Genomic DNA, 23,316 nt, shown 5'->3' on the forward strand with positions numbered 1-23,316 from the left:
TTGCTGTTCTTGTCTGATAAAGTCTTGGAGGTTCGAGGCATTTGAAAAATGGATAATATTTTATAGGTTCCCAGATATTCGATACTTCCGTCTATTCTTACCTACTACAATTGTGGGATATGGAATGATTGTATTATACATATAAACCCATGGAAGTGTTATTCGTGAACCAAACAGGCCCGATTAGGATGATAGCATTGGATTGCGGTGAGCTAAAAAAAAGAGGGGTAATTGGTAACCTAAAGGGTTGTGAGATGATGTTTACATCTCTGTAGACCCACAATGGTTGGTTATGAGCTTAAAATTGGCATATATAAATGAATGTTTAGACTAGTTCGTCTGATTGTTCGGTAACTAATTGATGAGGGTACCATGATGTACGTATGGTGCAAAGTATGATACCTCTGGTGTAGAGAAGAATGATGTAAGAGTGTGAGTTGGAAGCATCGGTAGGAAATTGCTAGCCAGTGAGTAGGATATGCTTTGTTCATGTAGTTGAAAGTGTTGGTTCGCTAAGAAGACAACTAGAGTGCTAGAGGTGTACGGTTGTCTGTCAAAACCATTACCCCTGACGAGATGTTGAGGAGGTGTCGCTTAAGATGTTGTTTCATTTGGAACTATCAGAGTTCCTTGTAAAGTGGTCACTCAGTTTCGTATGTGAAGAAGTAGGAATGATCGTTGCCCTCGGAGAGTCGATATTGGAAAGTGGGGGCCATAAATTTTAGGATTATGGGAGTTTTGCAAGGATTTGGGCTTGTTGCTATACATGGTTTAGGATGTCAATGTCGAGATACCTTACTATCCCGATGAAGTGAGTGTAGATGTTGATGATCTTAGTTAGAAGTCGGCTAATGAGCCACCTCGGGGGTGCTGTCTTTGAATGACAACGTTTAATCCTCTTTTGGAGGTGTTGAAAATGGTACATGAAGTAGCGTTAGCTTCTAGATGAGAAAGCAAAAGCGAGAGAGTTTTGAGAGAGATTCCAGCTGTGGATCAAGATAGTCGGGGTTATTTGACATATTATGGTCAAGTGTAGGTGCTTACAATAGAGGTAACAAGAAGGCACTACAATAGGAAGGTCGTAACTAGGCATAGGGTGATGGTTTTTTATTGTCTCTGTCAGGGACATCTAGTTCGTGTCTTGGATTTAAGAAAAGGTTAAGGAGGAAATGAGTACTCAGTTGCAAATTAGCATGATTTCAAATCGTGTATTGGCATGTCATCATTTGATCTGTTGTGTGGCAAGAAGAATTGGACACCTGTGTGTTGGGTGGGGTTGGTCATTGAGTGTCGGGGAGCACATATATCATACTTAAGGAAAATGAGTTGATTTAGATGCCTTGGAAGCGGTTGATAGCAGTTGATAAACATGCAGAGTCGACAGGAGGGCTACGCTGGCAGGAGACGTTCGTATTTGGAATTCCAGTTAGGATATTATAACATGTTGGTAGTTTCACCTCAGTAAGAGGTGATGAGGTGTCGTTGGAAAGGAGCTTAGTACCTCAGTGCTTAGGTCCATATAAGATCATTGCTTGAGTGAGGAAGATAGTGTATCATTTTGGAACTGGAAGATGAGTTGGGATTGACCTACAAAACTTTCAATATTTTGCAGCTTCAGAAGTGTTTAGGGATGAGACGACAACGGTCCCACTCGAAGACGTTCAGATAGGCATGTGACTCAATTACATTGAGAAAATGATTACAATCATCGAGATAAATACAAAGACCTTGTGCAACAAGGTGATCAGCATAGTAAAAGTCCCATAACAACACCAGGGGGTTCTGAATGAACTTAGGAGCAAGAGGTAGAGATGTAGGCACATACAAAGCCTTTGAGGACGATGTATGATTCAAGTGGGGGAGAGTTGTAACTCCTTAATTTCCAATTAATTTTAATAGTTATAATCATGGGTCAAAAAAATGAAAGTTTGAGGTTATAAATTCAAATCTTTGAATTCCAATAATTAATTTTATATTTCAAGACTAAGTATAGAGGTGTATGAAATGAAATTATAATTACTTGAATGTCAAATCAATGATAGGTGGAGTTATGAGGAACCGAACTAAGACTTGAGGACTTTAAATTCATAATATTGCAAAGAGGGGCAATAGAGTTATTGTTTCAAACCTAAAGACATAAGGGGAAATGTTTTGGGTTGAATTAGGGGCCTTAGGGCCGAATTTGGTCAGCCACGTAAGTTAAGGACCCTTAAACACAACATAACCGTTATATCCATTTTGCTTGGAATTCCCGTTTTTGAAAACCTTTCAGTAGTTCTCGGACGATCCCCGGAGATTGAACCGTTGGATCGTCGAGAAATTTGGAGTGCAGCTTTAGAATTAATTTATTGAAGTTTTAACCGTTGGAATGTTAATTTTAATTTCTAGAGCGCCAGTTACAAGTCGTCGATCATGGCAGAAATTTTAAGGTTGTTTCTGAAATCGTTTTAGGTGCAAGGCTTGTATGGAGCTTTCAATCTCAAGAACCTAGGTATGATTTCTTTCTCATTTCATGAAATTTTCCTATAATTTCTAAGGTTGATGTGCTACAGTCCTAGTTAGGATGATGCTTTAGAAAAAATGAAAGTTTGCATGTATAATAAAGAAAACATAGATCCAAAGCATCTAGGGTTTCATGTACACCATAAGAGTGTTACAATGCTCAAAACCCATCAATAACATGAAAGACCCAAATGTAAATAGTCGTCCCAAACCCACTAGTGGCCCACCAATGGCCCAATTTTCTAAATTGGGCCCAACTCCTCAAATGGGCCTTATTGTAAGCCCAACACACTCTTGTCCCAAAATAAATAATTTCTGATGGTCCATTATGGCCCAAAAGGCCCAATACCATAAATCTCAATTTTAGGCCCAGAGGCCTTACTCCAAAGTGGGCCATGAGGCCCAACAATCGAGGCCCAAACTTCTAAGGCCCAAAAACCCACATTCGTTACTTTATATGCATACGCGCGACGTACCTGGCACGTACGCTAGCCTTGACCAGAAGCGGGAAGTTGACCCAGTACGTATAGCGTACCAGGGTGTACGCCTAGCGTACTGACCAACTTCCTTAAGACTCCTTTTGTGACTTAATCCATTAAGTCCTAACATCCAAAATACAAATCCAGGTCCTTTAAGACATCCTAATCCATAAAGTTACAAACTTTATTTCTTTGCATGCATAGATGGGAGTTAAAACATGATTTAAGTCCTTAAACAAACTTTGTGACCATTAAACACTTGCATGGTTGTGGCTTAACCATCAACGTCCGATTTTTATGACTCTAAATGCTTTCAAGAGCTCAAAAGGACAACTCTTATGGTCTGGAACTACCAAGATACACGAAACCTCAACAATGGAGTCAAAATAACTCATAAAACACCCAAACACTACAACTAAGCATGAAATGGTCAAGTTTGAAGCTTGATACTTCAAATGAGTTAAAATGGTGCTAATCCCCTGGATCTACAAGCTCTCTTTAAGTCCTTGCTCCTTCTTCAAACTTCTGTCTCTTCAAAATCACCAAAACAGCACCAAAATGGTCAAAGTAAGCTCCAAAATACAAACAAGAGGGTTAGGGTTCGAGTTGGGCACTGAGAGGACCAGGGAGGTTGAGAGGATAAGGGTTTTGAAGATTATAAGCTGTTTAAATAGGGTGCAAACCCTAAAATTTAGGGTTTGCATCTGGTCACCCTATGCCCAACGTACGCTTGGGTACGCCCAACGTACGCATGGGAGTCCCCCGATCCGCGCCTCATAGGCGTATGCCATGCGTACACCCTGTACGCCCAACGTATGCTCTGTCCCAAAATCCCATTATTTTAACAATTATAACTTGAATAAAAGCAATACCGTACCTGATAAATTCCGGACTTTACAAATCTCCCCCACTTTTATTAGACTTTGTCCTCGAAATTTGTTGTTGCTGACAGGAATAACTCGGGGTAATGCTCCCTCATCTCATCCTCTGGCTCCCACGTCCATTCTGAGCCCTTATGGTATTTCCACTGCACCTTCACCAACTATAGTTCCTTGTTTCTCAGAGCCTTTAACTTCCTGTCTAGAATGGCTACAGGCCTCTCGATGTAGTTCAAGCATTCATCCAACTAAATGTCCTCCAAAGGAACCATCGAGGAATCGTCGGCCATGCACTTTCGCAGCTGCGAAACATGAAAAGTGTTGTGGATCTGTCTAAGTTCCTCCGGAAGATCCAATCGATATGCTACCTTGCCCACCCGGGCTACCACTCTGAAGGGTCCTATATACATGGGGCCCAACTTGACCCGCTTTCTGAAGCGGATGACACCCTTCCAAGGTGATACCTTCAGAAGGACCATATCCCCGACTTGGAACTCCAGGTCCAATCAGCGTCTGTCAGCATAGCTCTTCTGCCGACTATGAGTCGTCTGGAGTCTACTCCAGACCTTCTTGATCTTCTCAGTTATCTTGAGTACCACCTTGATACTCCCCACGACTCTCTGGCCGATCTTACCCCAACATATTGGGGTCCTGCATTTCCTCCCGTAAAGCAGATCGAATGGAGGTCGATCGATCCATGTTGGTGTGGTAGCTAATATTGTAGGAAAACTCTGCCAATGGAAGGTAGGTATCCCAACTACCATCGAAGTCTAGAATACATGCTCGCAAAATATCCTCCAAAGTTTGGATGGTTCGCTCGCTCTGACCATCCGTCTGCGGGTAGAAAGTCATGCTGAAGTGCAGACGAGTACCCAAATCGTCATGAAATTTCTTCCAGAATCTGGAAGTGAATCGCACATCCCTGTCAGAAATCATAGAAACCGGAACCCCATATCGAGCTACTATCTCACGGGTGTAGATGACTGGCAACTTCTCGGCCGAAATACTCTCCTGAATTAGTATGAAGTGGGCGCTCTTGGTCAATCAATCCACGATGACCCATATCGTGTCAACTCCGTGCACCGTCCAAGGTAACTTCGTAACGAAGTCCATGGTAATATCTTCCCATTTCCACACAGGGATATCCAACGACCGCGTCTTTCCGTGAGGCCTCTAGTGTTCAGCCTTGACCTTCCTGCAGGTCAAGCACCTCTCGACATACCAAGCTACATCCCGCTTCATGTAGGGCCACCAGTAATCATGACGAAGATCTCTATACATCGTCATCGCCTTGGGGTGGATGGACAATCTGGATTTGTGTGCCTCCTCCATCAGGACATGGCGCACGCCGCTCGAGTACGGAACCCACACTCTACAGTGGAGTGTCAATAAACCGCGGCTATCATAGCTGAAGGAGGAAATCTGACCTACGATATGCTCAGTCTTCCGGTGCTCCTACTTCATAGCCTCCTGCCGAGCCTCCAGAATCCGCTCCAAAAGCGGAGTCACTACCGTCATCCTTAGGAAGATATCTCTGATCGGGGCCGCGAATGCCTTGCTGCTAAGTGCATCGGCCACACCATTGGCCTTCCCCGGGTAGTAAAGGATCTCACAATCGTAATCCTTCACCACGTCTAACCACTGCCACTGTCTCATGTTCAGATTTGGCTGGTCCATCAAGTACCTCAAACTCTTATGATCCATGTAAATGGTACAACAGACCCTATAGAGGCAGTGTCGCCCAATCTTGAGGGTAAAAACTGCCCCCAACTCTAGGTCGTGCGTCAGGTAGTTCACTTCGTGAGGATTTAACTGCCTCGCGATGTAAGCGATGACGTGCCCTCTCTGCATCAATATTGCGCCCAAAACCGAGATAGACACGTCAAAATGCACCATGAAATCCTCAACACCCTCAGGTAGGGCTAAGATCGACGCCTCACACAACCTCTGCTTCAACATCTCGAAGGCCGCCTACTACTCAGGTCCCCAACGGAAAGTCACCGACTTCTTAGTCAATCGGTTCAGGGGTACCGCTATCTTGGAGAAGTCCTGAAAGAATCTCCAGTAAAATCCTACTAAACCGAGGAAGCTTCGAATCTTGGATGGCGACTTCGGAACTTCCCATCTCATCACAGCCTCCACCTTGGCCGGAACGACCAGTATACCGTTCTGGTTGACGAGGTGCCCCAGAAATTTTACCTCTCATAACCAAAACTCGCACTTGGAGAACTTTAGGAAAATTCTCTCCCTCCTCAGTGTCTCCAGCACCTCCCTCAGGTGCTCCTCGTGCTGCTCCTGCGTCTTGGAGTAAACCAAGATATCATTAATAAAGACTATCACATACCGATCCAACATCGGTCTGCATACGCGGTTCATGAGATCCATGAATGCGGTAGGAGCATTGGTGAGACCAAATGGCATCACCACGAACTCATAGTGACCATAGCGAGTCTAAAAAGTAGTCTTCTATACATCCTCATCTCTGACTCTCATCTGGTGATAGCCTGAATGCAAATCGATCTTGGAAAACCAACATGCCCCCTGAAGTCGGTCAAAGAGATCGTCAATCCTCGGGAGTGAGTAACGGTTCTTCACCGTTACCTTGTTCAACTCCCGTTAATCTATACACATCCGATAAGACTCGTCATTCTTCTTCACAAACAGAATCGGGGCTCCCCAAGGTGAACTGTTGGGCCTGATAAGTCCCTTGTCTAACAACTCCTGCAGCTGTGTAGACAACTCCTACATCTCGGGAGGTGTCAACCGATATGGTGCCTTGGCTATCGGAGCCGCACCCAGAACTAAGTCAATCCTGAACTCTACCTGTCTCCCCAGAGGTATCCCAGGCAAATCCTCCTGAAACACATCTGGGTACTCCCACACAACCGGCACATCTCTCATTATTGCCATACCCTCCTCCCGGGTATCCATAACGTAGGTGACAAAACCTGCACACCCCTGTTGTAGGTAGCACCTGGCTGTCACTGCTGAACACATGATCGGTCCATGATGTGGTCTCTCACCCTGAATCCCTTACTCTCCCCCACTTGGGGTCCTGACCCGAACCAAATGTTGCTCACAGTCGATCACCGCCCCATTAGGGCTCAACCAATCCATGCATATGATGACTTGTTCCCACGTAAAGGAATAGGAACCAAATCCACGAGGTAACGCTCGCTATTCATCCCCAGGACACAATATCTATAAACCTCTGATGCCCGGATGGATCGTTCGTCTGCAATCTCAACCTCTGAAGGACAATCTAACGTGCCTAAAGGCTCATCAAACCTCTTGCTGAGTGCAAGAGAAACGAAAGATCGGGTAGCTCCCGAGTCAAACAACACCAACACTGGTATACCGTTCACATGGAATGATACTAAAACAGAATACATGGAACATAAATATCAAAAATGAAATATAATGAAAGATAGGGAGAAGAAACATACCAGTCACCATATTTGGTGCAATACGTGCCTCCTCGGCTGTCAGCTGGAAGGCTCGACTCCTTACCACCGGAGTATCTGGCTTGCCCTATCGACCATCTATGATCCGTAGGGTCGTTGGAGCTGGCGCCACCATTGGCGCTCCTAATACAATCTCGGGAAATTGGCCTTTTTATGGCCCTTCTGATTGCAATGGAAGCAAATCAGGTATGCTGTCTGAATGGTGGGAGTAGGGGAAATACAATCCCTGCCAAAGTGCCCAATCTTGCCACACTTATAGCAGCCCGATGCCCCTAATCTGCAAACTCCCTCATGCGTCTTGCCGCACTTCCCACAGTGGCTCTGGCCCTGCTGGCCCTTTGACCTCGTGTCGAATCCCTTGGGTTTCTTCACCGAAACCCCAGTTGACTTACCGACCATTGCTTTCCTCTTCCTAACATGCTCTATGTCAATCTCCCTCTCTCTTGCACTGGCTATCATGTCATCTAAAGTCGGGCACGTCGAGTAACTGACTTGATTTTGAATGTCAGCACTCAACATGTCATGGTACCAGGTTTTATTCATCTCCTCATCACCAGCGTACCGAGGCACCAACAAGGCCCTCTCCATGAACTTGGTGGTAATCTCCTCCATTGTCTTCGTAGTCTGCCTCATATCCAAAAACTCCTTGGCTAGCTGCTAAATCTCCACAGCTAGTGCAAACTCGACCCAAAATTTGGTCACAAAGTCCGACCAGGTCATAGCCTCAATGGTTAGGGCTCCTAACGTATCACTGACCGCCTCCCACCAGTCTCTAGCTCTCTCCCTCAAACAACCAGTAGCATACCTGACCTTTGACCCCTCAGGGAAGAAACTCGTCAATTGTGCAAACTCGATGTTTGCAATCCATCGCCTAGCCACAATTGGGTCTTTCATCCCATAAAAGTCTAGTGCTCCGCATCCCCTGAAATCCTTGAAGGAGAGCGTGCGAGTCCTTGACTAGCCAGGTGTCATGTCACTCTTGAATGCCCTAAGGTGATCCTCCATCATCTCAATGATACCTTCCTTGATCGACCCGAAAATCACGGGGTCGCCTCAAGGATGCCTCTCGTAATCTCAGATTCTATGGACTCACGCAATCCATCATCAATCGGATCAGAACTCATACCCGAACCAGACCCAGACCCTGAACCTCCTGCTCCATGATGTTTCACCACCATTCTGAAACAAAAAACACAATCGTCAGGGTCATATATAACCTCGAGAGGTCTCACACTTTCCACTCTTGGTTTCTCGCGGCTCCCTAAGAGTCGAGTACGGATCCTATGCTTTCAGTAGTATGGGCCCATACTACCTTCCACATCTATCCGTACTTTCCCCTTGGTTTGCCTTGGTTCACCTAAGCCGCCTCCTATCCATGTATACAATTCTCAATCAAATAACTTCTGATACTAATCCTATCTTAGGCTTGCCCTAGGGTAATCTCCGACCCACTCTTTGCCATCAGCTACATAAGAAGTCCCTGCTATCTCTCCCTAACTAGCTTACGAATACCATTACATATTACTAAGCCCAGATAATTCTTCGAATGAGAGGTCCTACCCTACAATGGTTGGACTCAGACAATAGCTACGAAGTAGGGCTAGACCTAACTTTCTGAAATTATTTAGTCCTTGTAATATGTAACTTAACGTATTTGTTTAGTAGTTAATTAAAGACAACTAGGACTCCTAAAAGCACAAAGCAAGTAGCATTCAAGCATTGAGTAACCAAGACCAATCATATCCTAATCAGGACATCATATCACTGACTAATCAATATTAGCATGTAGTTCAATAAACACATTCAGTAGGCATACAAGGCATCCTTCCTAGATCCTTAGCCCTAATCTAGCATGCAGTTCAACAAGCACATGTAGTAGGCATATAAGGTATCCTCCCTAGATCCTTAGCCCTAATCTAGCATGCAGTTCACATTTTCATACTTCATATCATAACATAACATATATGGTATCTTGGGGAAAACTTACTTGAGTTCGGCCGATTGCACGCATCACACTCCTTGTTCTTTATGAAAACCCTTAATTTTAAATCTTGGAAAAAATATTTTTCTTGGAAAAATTTCTCAAACCCTTGATTTGAGTCCAGACACCCCCGAAGGTGTGTCCGAATCCCTTAAACCAAGGCTCTGATACCAACTTGTAACATCCCAAAATCTAAGACCAAAAATTTCATTTTTAAATAAGTAATTATAAAACCATTAGTATACAAACATCCATCGTGTCATCCCATAACAAAACCAAAATGTCAATAATCAAAACGTGTCACAATAAAACATCATCAGAGTAAATCTCCCAAGAATCTCATGTGTGGAAATCATGGTGTGATGCGATGCAATCCCGTCAACTCCTTTCCCTTCCAAGAAGAGGTACCTTAAACCTAAACTGAAAACCGTTGGCACAAAGCTTAGTGAGTTCCCCCATCATACCACATACCATACTATACATATATTGCCTAGCATATCCGGGTACTGGCCTACCCCTTTGGTCTCTTTCAACCGGTAACTGCCTAGCAGATCAGGGTGCTGGCCTACCATTTTGGTCCCTTTCAACCGGTAACCGCTTAGCATATTTGGGTGCTGGCCTAACCCTTCGGTCCTTTTCAGCCGGTTACGGGGACTATTTCACCCTTACCACTACCACATAACATCTTAGCATATACACATAAATCACATACTGCCTAGCATATCTAGGTACTAACCTACCCCTTCGGTCCTTTCGACCGGTTATGGGGATTATTTCACCCTTACCCCTACCACTATCAAATAATATCATAGCATACTAGCACATAAAGCACAACAGGCATTAACATATCATACAATTATAACACAAATAATCATCTCTATTATAATTAGCTACTAGTGGGCCGACATTGGTGCCTTCAACCCACTTCTATAGGAAGGTAACTCACCTTTCAAAGCTGAATGCAGAAACTCATGGTAAGAAACCTCTAACGATAGCTCTGACGACTCCCCGAGCTATCATCACCACAATAACACTTAATCAAAAACTAATAATTATTCTTAAAGTTAAATGATCATTTTACCCCTGATCTAATTTGGCCAATGCGTAAGGCCCAACACCATAACATGAAAGGCCCAAATCTAAATAGTCTTCCCAAACCCACTAGTGGCCCACCAATGGCCTGATTTTCTAAATTGGGCCCAACTCCTCAAATGGGCCTTATTGTAAGCCCAACACACTCTTGGCCCAAAATAAATAAATTTTGATTGTACATTATGGCCCAAAAGGCCCAATACCATAAATCTCAGTTCTAGGCCCAAAGGCCTTACTCCAAAATAGGCCATAAGGCCCAATAATCCAGGACCAAACTTCTGAGGCCCAAAAACCCACATTCGTTACTCTGTATCCGTACACGCGACGTACCTGGCACGTACGCCCAACATATGCTAGCCTTGACCAGAAGTGGGAAGTTGACCCAGTACATGCAGTGTACCAGGGTGTATGCCCAACGTACTGACCAACTTCCTTAATACTTCTTTTGTGACTTAATCCATTAAGTCCTAACGACCAAAATATAGATCCAGGTCCTTTAAAACATCCTAATCCATAAAGTTACAAACTTTATGTCTTTGCTTGCATAGATTGGGGTTAAAACATGATTTAAGTCCTTATACAAACTTTGTGACCATCAAACACTTGCATGGTTGTGGCTTAACCATCAAGGTCCGATTTTTATGACTCTAAATGCTTCCAAGAGCTCAAAAGGACAACTCTTATGGTCTGAAACTACCAAGACACAAGAAACCTCAACAATGGAGTCAAAATAACCCATAAAACACCCCAACACTACAACTAAGCATGCAATGGTCAAGTTTAAAGCTTGATACCTCAAATGAGTCAAAAATGGTGCTAATCCCCTGGATCTACAAGCTCTCTTCAAGTCCTTGCTCCTTCTTCAAACTTCTTTCTCTTCACAATCATCAAAACAACACCAAAATTCTCAAAGTAAGCTCCAAAATACAAACAAGAGGGTTAGGGTTCAAGTTGGGCTCTAAGAGAACAAGGGAGACTGAGAAGATAAGGGGTTTTGAAGATTATAAGTTGTTTAAATAGGGTGTAAACCCTAAAATTTACAGTTTGCATCTGGTCACCCTACGCCCAACGTACGCTTGGGTATACCCAGCGTACGCTGGGAGTCCCCCAATATGCGCCTCACAGGCGTACGCCATGCATAAACCCTGTATGCCCAGCGTACACTCCGTCCCAAAAATCCCATTATTTTTAACAATTATAACTTGAATAAAAGCAATACCATACCTGATAAATTCCAGACATTACACATTTATAATAAAAAAAATATTCTTACCATCCCAAATTTTGAGCTTTGCCATACGTAGGAGGATGATAACACATGCATTATCATTTTGATTCAAACAAATCATTTTACAACAAGTATGTATAATAAGGCAATATCAAAAGTAGATTGCCTTTTTTACCTTTGGACAAAAAAACATATGTTGATTGAGAAACACGGACACAAACATATATTAAAGAAATATATGATTCATTCCCAAAAAAGTAGTTTTTACTGCAAGGGTAAATAAGTCATTTTGAAGAAATAATATATGTAGACACTAAACCTTTCGGAAAGGTACTCCACTTTTACTTTTCTTTATTTCTATTTTCATCCGATCCAAACACAAAACTAATTAAACTGAATTTTACATCATCAAATACAAACACAAAATCCAATCCAAACACACACACTGAAACACTAACAGACACACACAATAAGGGTAAATAGGTTATTTTACAAGAATGTATAATACGACAATATCAAAATTACATTTGCCTTTTTTCACCTTTGGAAAAAAATGCATATGCTGATTAAGACACACAGACACACGCATATATTAAAGAATATACAAATCATTCAAATTAAAATTAGTTTTTACAGCAAGTCTAAATAAGTCATTTTGAATAAATAACATATGTTGACACTAAACCCTTCGGGAAGGTACACTCCATTTTTACTTTTCTTTATTTAATTTTTCATCCAATCCAAACACATAATCCAATCCAATTAACACAAAACTAAATAAACTGAATTTTACTTCATCGAATCCAAACACACACAAAGAGAGTGAGAGAGAGAGAGAGAGAGAATAGAAAATATGTTTATTAAAAACCCACTAACAAGCCACTGATACATATACTAAACACATAAACTATAATCAGATGTAAAAAATTAATCAGTAAATCAAAAAATAATTGCTAACCTTATGAAGCTGATATTCGAACGTGATGCTGCAAAGTCTAGATTTCACGAAATTGTGATAACAACTGAACAAGATTATACTTATACATAACTTTGAATAACGATTTTGGAAAGGATATGAAGAAATTAATATTGTGATTCATATCATACTATTTTAAATTATTTGATTTCAAATTCTATAATTATGAAAGGTATATTTAAATTACATGATTTTAAAAAGGAAGAAACCATATTTATGTTTTGACAATTATGTTGACAATTATTTCACTTCAATACATTCCAACTAAAATTTCTAGTCACCATTAATAAGTTTTCAACTTTCCAAACTAGACAACTTAATTTAGTTAATATTAATTTTATTTTATTTTATGATGACATCATCAAAATGATCAAATGGGTGAAATTAATCAAGGAAACACAATGAATTGTTTTGATTGTTGAAAGTGATGTCATCAAGTTTCTCTTTTAGTATATATAGACACTAAACCCTTCGGGAAGGTACGCAATTTTTACTTTTCTTTATTTTTTTCATCCAATCCAAACACATAATCCAATCCAATTAACACAGAACTAATTAAACTAAATTTTACTACATCCAATCCAAACATAGAATCCAATCCAAACACTCACACACAAACACAAACACACACACATAGATAGATAAATAGATAGATAGGTAGATAGATGTAGATAGAGGTAGACAAAGAGAGATAGATAGATAGATAGATAGATAGATAGATAGATAAAGAGAGAGAGAGAGAGAGAGAGAGAGAGAGAGAATAAAAAATCCACAAATAAGCCATTGATACATATAATGAACACATAAACTATAATTAGATATAAGAAATTAATCAATAAATCAAAAATAAAAAAAGAAATTACTAACCTTATGAAGCTGATATTCGAACGTGATGCTTCAACGTCCATATTTCATGAATTTGTGATAACAACTGAATGAGATTATACTTATATATAATTTTGAACAACGATTTTGTAAAGGATATGAAGAAAATAATAATGTGATTCATATCATAATATTTTGAGTTCTTTGATTTCAAATTCTATAATTATGAAACGTATATACAAATTACATGATTTTAAAAAGGAAGGAACCATATTTATGTTTTGACAATTATGTTCACATTTATTTTACTTTAATACATTTTAATTAAAACTTCAGTCACCATTAATAAGTTTTCAAATTTTCAAACGTATTCAACTTAATTTAGTTAATATCAATTTTATTTTATTTTATGATTACATCATCAAAATGATCCAATAGATGAAATTAATCAAGGAAATATAATGAATGATTCTGACTATTGAATGTGATGTAAGTTTCTTTATATATATATATATATATATATATATATATATATATATATATACACACACACACACACACACATATATATATATATATATATATGTGAGAGAGAGAGAGAGAGGAAGGATCATTTGAGAACTCATAGTTTCTCGAGAACCCGAGAACTAATTTTAAGCCATTAGATAAAAAAAAGAATGGTCAAGATGCAAGGTGGCGTTTTTGTAAATAAGTTATTGATTAAAAAGAAAAGGGCATCATAATTAAACACAAGAGGGGTCCAATAGGGAACAAAAATATAATTAGATAATTTCCTAAATCTGATAAATTAAATTTGCAATCCTTCTCTCTCTCTCTTTCTCTCTCTCTCTCTCTCTCTCTCTCTCTCTCTCTCTCTCTCTCTCTCTCTCTCTCTCTTTCTCTAACCCGCAATCTATAATCCTCCCCCGCATTGAGCTTATTCTCCAATGTTTCCCTGCATCAACCTCTTCTTCAGTGGTGGATCGTCTTCGGTGTCATATAATCTCTACCTCCTTTGTCGATGAGTCGTTCATCTAATATATTGCTTTCTCCCAAAATCAACATCAATGATGTCCATATCTGAAATTAACCACCATTCCTTCCTCGACCTCTTGTCTCGGACAGATTTTGAATGCATAACTTTCGCGTCTCTAAAATTTTGTCTGGATATGGAGTTAATCATCATTCATTTACCGTTTTCCCGTCTCTAATGAAGTCCTTTAAAATAATCGGTTTGATTTCATCATCCTAGTTATACTAACAAGTTTATGCTCTTGATAATTCGTTTTAGGGCAAAAAAAGTTATTCCAGATTGATCACTGGTTATAGGACAATGAAGAGTTCTTGGTTACTTATTTATGTCAATTTTTTGTTAAACCTAAAAGTGCTTTCGAAGTTTTGTTGATAAACTTAATTAATATGTTAGATAGCCTAACAATTCCAAAAAACCAGTAGCTTGGTTTAGGGCCTAGGTTGCTTATGCACACACTACTGTTTTTTGGTTAATGGTTGCGCATACAGGTAAACCTTAATGAGTGTTCTCGAGACTTTCATCCATGATCCTCTTGTGAAGTAGACTAAAACTCATAAGTCTAGTGGAGTATAAGTTCAGAACCCTCCTTCCATCAACTAAAGAAAATGTTACTTATGGGCTCCAAGCATAATGGATATGTTTTTTTGGATGGAGTCATTGGATATTTTAACAATAAACATGTTTATATATTTTATTGATGAGCATTTATTGTGATGTGAATACAATTAATATGAAAAGAGACACTAAACCACATGAATATTCATCCGCTTGGCAAGGTTTTGTGTTATCAAACTACCTTTTCTATAGTTCCTAGGTTATGCACTTCATTACATTTGCTCATAAGTTCATTCATGCTGATCCGAAAGTTATAGTGCAAATGTTATCCAAGGTTTGTTCGTCTCCAATTATCTGTCACAGTAACCTTTCTGCTGAGTTTCATCATTTCATGAAACCGCTGAATTTTTGGGAATTATTATGGATAAAATCTAAATTCAGCTGTTTGGTATTTCTTTTGAACTGGTTTGCCTTCTTGGAAATGTGTACTTTCACTCATTTGATATGTAATTTCATTTTGCAGCTTAAGTGGGATTAAAACAAAAGCCTGGAATGAGTCCACCTCATGGTGCAGACTAGATGATCCAAACCAACAGATTGTTGTGGAGGATATATTTGATGGATATGGTGGACGACTTATGCTTGTTGACATGGTTAGATTAGAAAATATAGAACAAGCTGGTCAAACTAGATTCAAAGCCAAAATGCAGGTAATTTTCAAGTTGACTAAAACTTTTCATTTGTTCAAAAAGAATTATAAAAAGTTACTAAAAAATTGTTCATTTTTTATTGATTAATTAGTGCTCTTGAATCACATGTAATTCCACTACAGTAACCTAAAAGGTTAGTGAAATTAAGATGTCCGATCGATAAAAATCACATGTAATTCATATATGAGTCACATGTTATTCACATATGAATTACATGTGATTCACATGTAAATTACAAGGGATTCACATGTAAATCACAAGTGAATGACATATGAATTACATGTGATTCACATATGAATTACGTCTATATGCACACATGCATTTTGTGAGTGTGTTATTCGTTAATTATTTTTTACAATTTTCTTGTCAATTTCAAATTTGAATATTAAAATATACAATCACATGTGAATATCACATTATATAATCACATGTGAATATCACATTATATAATCGAATGTAAATCTTAAATGATATATACATATGCATTTTTATGAGTGTTCTTGCATTAATCATTTTTTTTTATTTTCTTGTAGATTTGAAAGAATTTGTGGAAAATTTTGAAGATGCAAAAAGTGATAAATTGAAGAAAATATAAAAATCTTAATATGAAGAAATGATAACATTATGAATCTTTGTAGCTTTTTTTTTTATATATTATTTTGTATCGAACAAAATACTTGTATCATTATGTTTATAGATTGATTAATAAAAATATGATATTTTATTATTACTTATGAATATTGAAAAACTACGCATATATGCACAAAAAACGTTGAGTTTTTTTGTTAAAAAAATCAGGTTTTTTTTTTAAATAATATTCTATGTTTTTTTTTTAATTTACCGATTTTTAAAATTTTACTTTTTCAAAAAAATGCAGTTTTTTTTGAAAAAAAGTGCAGTTTTTTTTTTTATAAAAAATTACAAGTTTTTTTTTTGAAAAAGTTTTTTTTTTTTTGAAAAGTTGCAGTTTCTTTTTGAAAAAAAATGCAGTTGTTTAAGAAAAAAAATGCAGTTTGTTTAATAAAAAAACAGCAGGTTTTTTTTTAAACTACATTTTTTTATTTTTAAATTACAGTTTTTTTTTTAAATTGCAGTTTCTTTTTGAAAAAAAATGCAGTTTTTTTAGAAAAATTACTTTTTTTTCCATTTTTTTTAGATTCATGTTTTCTAAAAAAAATTAAAGAAACTCTATTTAAAAAAAATTATTAAAAAAAATTCCGAAATTTGATTTATTATTTTAATTTTGTCCAACAACACAAAAAATTTAAACATTAATAGAGATCGGTAAGTTTACGATCATTGTTCTTATTAACTTTTGATCTAACGTTCCACTTTTAGTTTTCAAGTTCTCGGGAAACTATGAATTCTCAGCCGATCTAAACCCTCTCTCTCTCTCTCTCTCTCTCTCTCTATATATATATATATATATATATATATATATATATATATATATATATATATATATATATATATATATATATATATATATATATAACTGTTTTCTTTTTAATAAAAAACCACCAAAAATTTCTCTCAAGAAAAACAACGAACAGGGGACGACCTCGTTCCCGAGAGGTAAAGGAATTTATCTAAGGTGCCAAAGAGTCCCCTCCTAATAAGTAGGGCTTTGCTGGTCTTGCAAGCATTCGTCTACGTTTGCTCGCAAAACTGCTAAGGTTAAGACGCTGCTTGGACTGACTCTTGCTATTGGAAACATATGCTCCCTAACGGTTTGGAATTTGGGGATTTCATGCCCCACGAGTGAGTTGCCAAGTGCCCCCTAGGAGGGCCAGTCTACCACAAGATCAAGTTGAAAAATTGATTAGATTACTTAATTCGTCTTGATTTTTTTTATTAATATTATGTATTACCCTCTTGTAGTCTTATTATTACAAAGATAAGACGAGTCGGTATGGATCCAATGAGAAGCAACGGGGGTGAGGTGGCACCCCTCAACACCGTTATGACACGGGGAACACCGCCCCTCCTGCTCGTTGCTTCTCGTCGAGGTGAATCTCGTTGGGGTGGCGACGGGAAGAAACGAAGAAAAATTAAAAAAAATTACCGTTTGATTTGCAACGGTTTGAAAAAAAAGTTAATTATTAAAAAAAACAACATTTTATCCTATAAATACTCTCATTTTATTTAAAATTTTCACACACTTTCTCTTATCCTCTCTACATACTTTCAATTATCTTCAAAAAAAATATTGATCTTTTCGACTCGTCCGATGATTCAGATGACGATATTTTCTTTAGGATGATGTATCATTATTACACTACCGACCTGCTACAACCAGACCCAGCCCCGCTACTAACAAGACGTGCGATGTTAAATAGAAATCGCCAGGAAGGACACGAACATCTATATCGCGATTACTTTGCGGATAATTGTGTATACGGGGCGAAGGACTTCAAAAGAAGATTTCGTTTGAGTAGGGATGTGTTCTTACGAATCGCCAACGCCTTGGAAAGCCGGTATCATTTGTTTACTATATTTTTATACCAAATAAATAAAAATGTACTACATGTTTCTTTAATTTTACAATATATGCAATATATTTTTAAACTATAGTTAATTTATGTTTAGGTACGAATTTTTTCAATTAAGATATGATGCTAGAGGTAGACGGGGGTTTACAACGTTGCAGAAATGTGCTGCGTCCATTCGTTTGATGGCTATGGGGGAGTCACCCGACACCATGGACGAATATATGAGAATGTCTGAAAGAACCGCAAGAGAGAGTTTGTATACATTGTCAAGGGGTATTGTTGAAACTTTTGGAGACGTGTATTTGCGGAAACCTTCGTTGCATGATTTGCAAGAATTGTATACGGCGCATGAAGAACGTCATGGGTTTCCCGGAATGATCGAAAACATTGATTGCACACACTGGAAATGGAAAAATTGTCCGGTAGCACGGAAAGGGCAATACACAAGTGGTCATCACGGATCACCTTCATTGGTGTTAGAGGCTGTGGCTTCTCAAAATTTATGGATTTGGCATGCATTTTTTGGGGTTGCGGCTTCCAACAACGACGTCAACGTTCTTGATCAGTCGGCAATATTCGACGATCTTTTGAATGGAAAAGCCTCGGATGCTCCTTTCACGGTGAATGGAAACGAATACAAATATGGCTATTACCTTACAGATGGAATATATCCTCAGTATTCCACATTCGTAAAGGCATTCCGCCACCCGGTTGAAGAACGAGACAAATTTTTTAAGAGAAGACAAGAAGGAGCACGTAAGGATGTGAAACGTGCTTTTGGAGTGCTGAAGGCGAAGTGGCATATAGTGGAACATGCAGCACGACCATTGGATTTAGAAACTTTACGATATATCATGTATGCATGTATCATAATGCATAACATGGTAGTAGAAGATAAAGAGAGAAATATTGCACACTATATCCCAACAGAGCCCAGACACGTTCAATTTCAACCAGGAACAACAGATTATTTGCATCGCGTTGTTGACATTCAGGACGCAAATAAACACAGATAACTTCGAGAGGATTTGGCGGATTATATCTTCTATGGTAACAATAACGATAATGAATAGCGTTGTCTTTTTTTTTTTTGAATTTAGATGTTATTTCTTTTTTTGTTTTTGGATATTATGTGTAATTTAGCCTTTATGTTAATTTTAATCTTTAAAAATTTTTAATTTTTTTAATAATTTTTAAACATTATGTTTTATTTATTATTTATATTTAAAAAATATTTGTATCAATTTAAAAAAAATCGAAATAAATAAAAAATAAATTATAAAATGAAAAAAAAAAAGTATAAAAAAACGAAATAGTAAAAAAAAACAAAAAAATTATTTATTTTTAAAAAGTTGATGTTGCATCTTGTTGTCCATTTCCTCCCTTGGCCAGCCACACCAGCTCTCTAAATATAAATATGACAGTTATCCAGACCATGCTCTCTGGTGGTATGCAGAAGAGAGAAGAGAAGGGAAAGGAAGCATTGGATGTAGACGTGGCTGTAAGTAAATCCATTCCTATAGAATCTGTGATTGATGATGGTGGACACAACGGTGATGGCGGCTTTCTCTCTCGCATCTCCACTCTCCACCCTTCACCTCTCCAATTTTAGGGCATCTTCACCCCTTTTCTCGCTTCGTCCCTCCACCTCATCCTCCTCCTCCTCCTTCCGTCGTCTTCTTATTCTTTCTAACAACACTTTCAGCAATCCTTGCCATGTCAATTCCTCCTTCACACACCCTTTTCATTCAACATCAACATTCCTTATGTCCACCGAGGATTCCTTTGCTAGGTCCTCATCTTCTTCTTCTTCCTGCAGCAGCAGCAGCAGCGATGACAACCATAGTTCCACAATTGAAGACGACGACGACGACGATGACGTAGTCGGTGCTGTTTTGGATAAGGATGATTACGATTCCTCTCCTCCTCCTTTGCCTGACCGATGGGATGTATTGGGTCTTGGCCAAGCCATGGTACATTTAATTTTCTTCTAACTTTGCTTTTGTATCTTTATCTGAAATAGTATATGTTTGCCTTCTATGTTATCTCTTACCAGATGTCCATAGATTCGCCGTTTATTCAAATCCCTTTTTAATGCATTACACTACATGAGCTATACATATCCCAATTTGCAGGTTACCAAAGATTCACTGCTAATTGAATCGTAGAAAGAGCACGTAGGAATTAGGAGGTGTTCGAGTCTACAAATCATTTCCCTAACTCTGTTCTTCTTTCTTTACCAGAATGTCAAAAAGATTCTATCTTGAAATTCAAAATCTTTCCTATTTGTTTATCATCAAATTTCATCAGTCATGCCATCATACTTGTAATCAAGTTCAGTTTAATCTATAGTCTCTTAACTTTTTTTGGGCCTGAGCTTGTATTTATTCTAAAACTGGTAAATGATTTGATCTTCTTTCTCTAATAGGTAGATTTTTCGGGCATGGTGGATGATGAGTTTCTGATGAGATTGGGTTTAGACAAAGGTACAAGAAAGGTCGTGAATCATGAGGAGAGGGGTAGAGTTCTTCAAGCAATGGATGGCTGCAGCTACAAGGCGGCTGCTGGCGGCTCTCTTTCTAATACCCTAGTGGCATTGGCTAGGCTTGGTGGTCACTCCATTGGTGGACCTCCCTTGAATGTAGCTATGGCTGGTAGCATTGGTGGTGATCCATTGGGTGGATTTTACAGGTATACCCTTGCCTTTAACATTAGCCATTAGGTGTTGTATGGATAAAATAAACCATGTTGATGAAGTCTTTGAGAAACTGAATCATAAGGGTAAAGTAAAGATATAAATATATATATAGTTTTATGTTTTGATTTTTAGTTTTATGATGTGTTTTTATAGAACTAAACTAAGGCGTGCAAATGTGAACTTTCTTTCTGCACCTGTGAAAGATGGGACCACAGGGACAGTTATAGTTCTGACAACCTCAGATGCACAACGTACAATGCTTGCATATCAGGTATGTAAATATCCAATTACTTTGAAAAATCTATCCATGAAATTGAAAATTGCTTTGTATGCGGATGACATTGCTATAATTGGGTAGCTTTCTAAAAATAAATGCTTTAATAGGAAAAAAATATATGGAAGTCTAATAGATTCTACATATTTCTTTGAGGCAGGGAACATCATCTTACATTAACTATGATTCAAGTATGGAGAGCATAATTTCCAAAACAAATATTCTTGTTGTTGAAGGGTATTTATTTGAATTTCCAGACACAATTAAAACAATTAAGAAAATTTGTCAATTTGCTCGTGATAGTGGTGCTTTGGTTGCTGTTACTGCCTCAGATGTGACTTGCATAGAGAGACATTATGATGATTTTTGGTAAGTTTTGTTTACCTTTAGTTACTTTTACTCCATGATGTTACATTTTATGTTGAAATTTAAATTAGGTTAAGTGTAATGGTTTAATCACTATAGAAAAAAAATGAAAAATTTTCAACTTTCTTGAGAAATTGATGTTATGAAGTTAAAGGGTGTTCGGATATGCTGTAAAAAGTAATTATTGAGGATTGAAATCATAATAATCAGTCTTATAAAAGTTTGTCATATTAAACATCTTATTATTATGGGTGACTCTACTTTCACCATTTTATCTATTTAGCCACTTACTTTTTTTTTTGGTAGTGATTATACCATTTTACTCTTTTGGGAAATATTCAGAAAAATCACATTATTTTGGGGAATTTTTTGATAAAGTCCTAATTTTTTTCGAACAGAAAAGTCCCGATTATTTAATTGTATATGATAATGTGTCATTTCCTGTTAAAATAATAGTAAAGATTTTTTTGTTAATTTGGGCAAAATATTAAATAATCATGAATTTTCTGTTAAAAAAATAAGACTTTATCAAAAAATTTCCCAAGATAATGAGATTTTTCTACATATTCCCCTTACCTTTTTTGTCGTTTAAAAAAGTATTTTTCTTGGTTACCATGTTTGGAAAAAGGGAAAAATGCATACAAATATAGCATAGTTTCACTATTTTTATCGATTTAGCCGCTGACCTATCATCACAATAATCATTAAATAATATTTTTTTCATTGGATAAATTGATAAAATGGTGAAAGATACAAATGGGATTTAATTAATTAATATTATAATATTTTCTTTTTCTAGGGAAATCATGGAAAACTATGCGGACATCATATTTGCAAATAGCGATGAAGCCCGAGCATTTTGTCATTTTTGTTCAGAAGAAAGTCCGATATCTTCCACACAATATTTAAGTCATTTTGTCCCATTAGTTTCGGTTACTGATGGGCCCCGCGGGTCATACATTGGCATAAAAGGAGAAGCTTTATATGTCCCTCCTTCACCTTGTGTCCCAGTGGACACATGTGGGGCCGGGGATGCGTATGCCTCGGGCATATTGTACGGGTTATTGAGGGGTGCATCGGGTTTGAAGGGAATGGGGACGTTGGCTGCCCGGGTTGCAGCCGTGGTGGTCGGGCAGCAGGGCACGCGGCTCAGGGTTCAGGATGCGTCTCAGTTGGCTCAGTCGTTTGGGTTTGGTGTTGAGGGCTCGGTTCAGGCGGATGTGGGTTCGGATCAAATTTCTAGTTTGTAGTGGATTGTGGATAGATTGTTTTTAGAAATTGTTTATTAATTATATATTATTTTTTAAATTAATTGATGGGTTTGAAATGGATTAGATTTGTTGAGAAGTTATGTTGTTTTGAAGATGTTGATTGTATATAAGAAGAAAGAAAAAAGAATGATGTTACTGAGGGTAACAAGGAGTAATTTTGTAGGAACAAGCATGGTTTGAGTTATGCATTATGTTAAAGGTTGAATTAATAGAGTTAAAACTTTAAATGAAAATGAAGTGATGGTGTCTTCTGTCTTGAATTCAATCTTTTAAGTTTTAATCCTATGATAAGAATGGTTTACACCGTTATTCGCATTGTATTTCGTAAAGACAAAATTACATAAGTGGTCCTTGTGTTTTATAAAAAATCATAGGTTTAGACCCAAACTCTTTTTTTTTTTTTTATTTATTTTTTATTTTTTATTTTTATTTTTTTTTATTTTTATGAGATGTGGTTTCAATTTTTTCTGTGATTGATCTATTATCTATGTA

The 23,316-nt window shown here is 37.9% G+C and overlaps 2 protein-coding genes across 2 annotated transcripts; both read left to right on the forward strand.

Moving 5' to 3' along the window:
• Positions 1-18,051: 18,051 nt before the first annotated feature.
• Positions 18,052-19,231, forward strand: LOC111900946 (protein ALP1-like). Its single transcript, XM_023896814.2, has 2 exons — positions 18,052-18,200; positions 18,313-19,231. The coding sequence occupies exons 1-2, from the start codon at positions 18,052-18,054 to the stop codon at positions 19,229-19,231; spliced, it is 1,068 nt and encodes a 355-aa protein (XP_023752582.2).
• A 414-nt stretch (positions 19,232-19,645) lies between these two features.
• Positions 19,646-22,900, forward strand: LOC111900942 (uncharacterized). The gene is made up of 5 exons (XM_023896811.3): positions 19,646-20,188; positions 20,644-20,906; positions 21,067-21,184; positions 21,348-21,556; positions 22,353-22,900. Exons 1-5 carry the CDS (start codon positions 19,751-19,753, stop codon positions 22,801-22,803), a joined length of 1,479 nt encoding a protein of 492 aa, XP_023752579.1. The 5' UTR covers positions 19,646-19,750; the 3' UTR covers positions 22,804-22,900.
• The last annotated feature ends 416 nt before the right edge of the window (positions 22,901-23,316 follow it).

Source organism: Lactuca sativa, chromosome 8 (assembly GCF_002870075.4).
Source record: "Lactuca sativa cultivar Salinas chromosome 8, Lsat_Salinas_v11, whole genome shotgun sequence".
Lineage (NCBI taxonomy): Eukaryota > Viridiplantae > Streptophyta > Magnoliopsida > Asterales > Asteraceae > Lactuca > Lactuca sativa.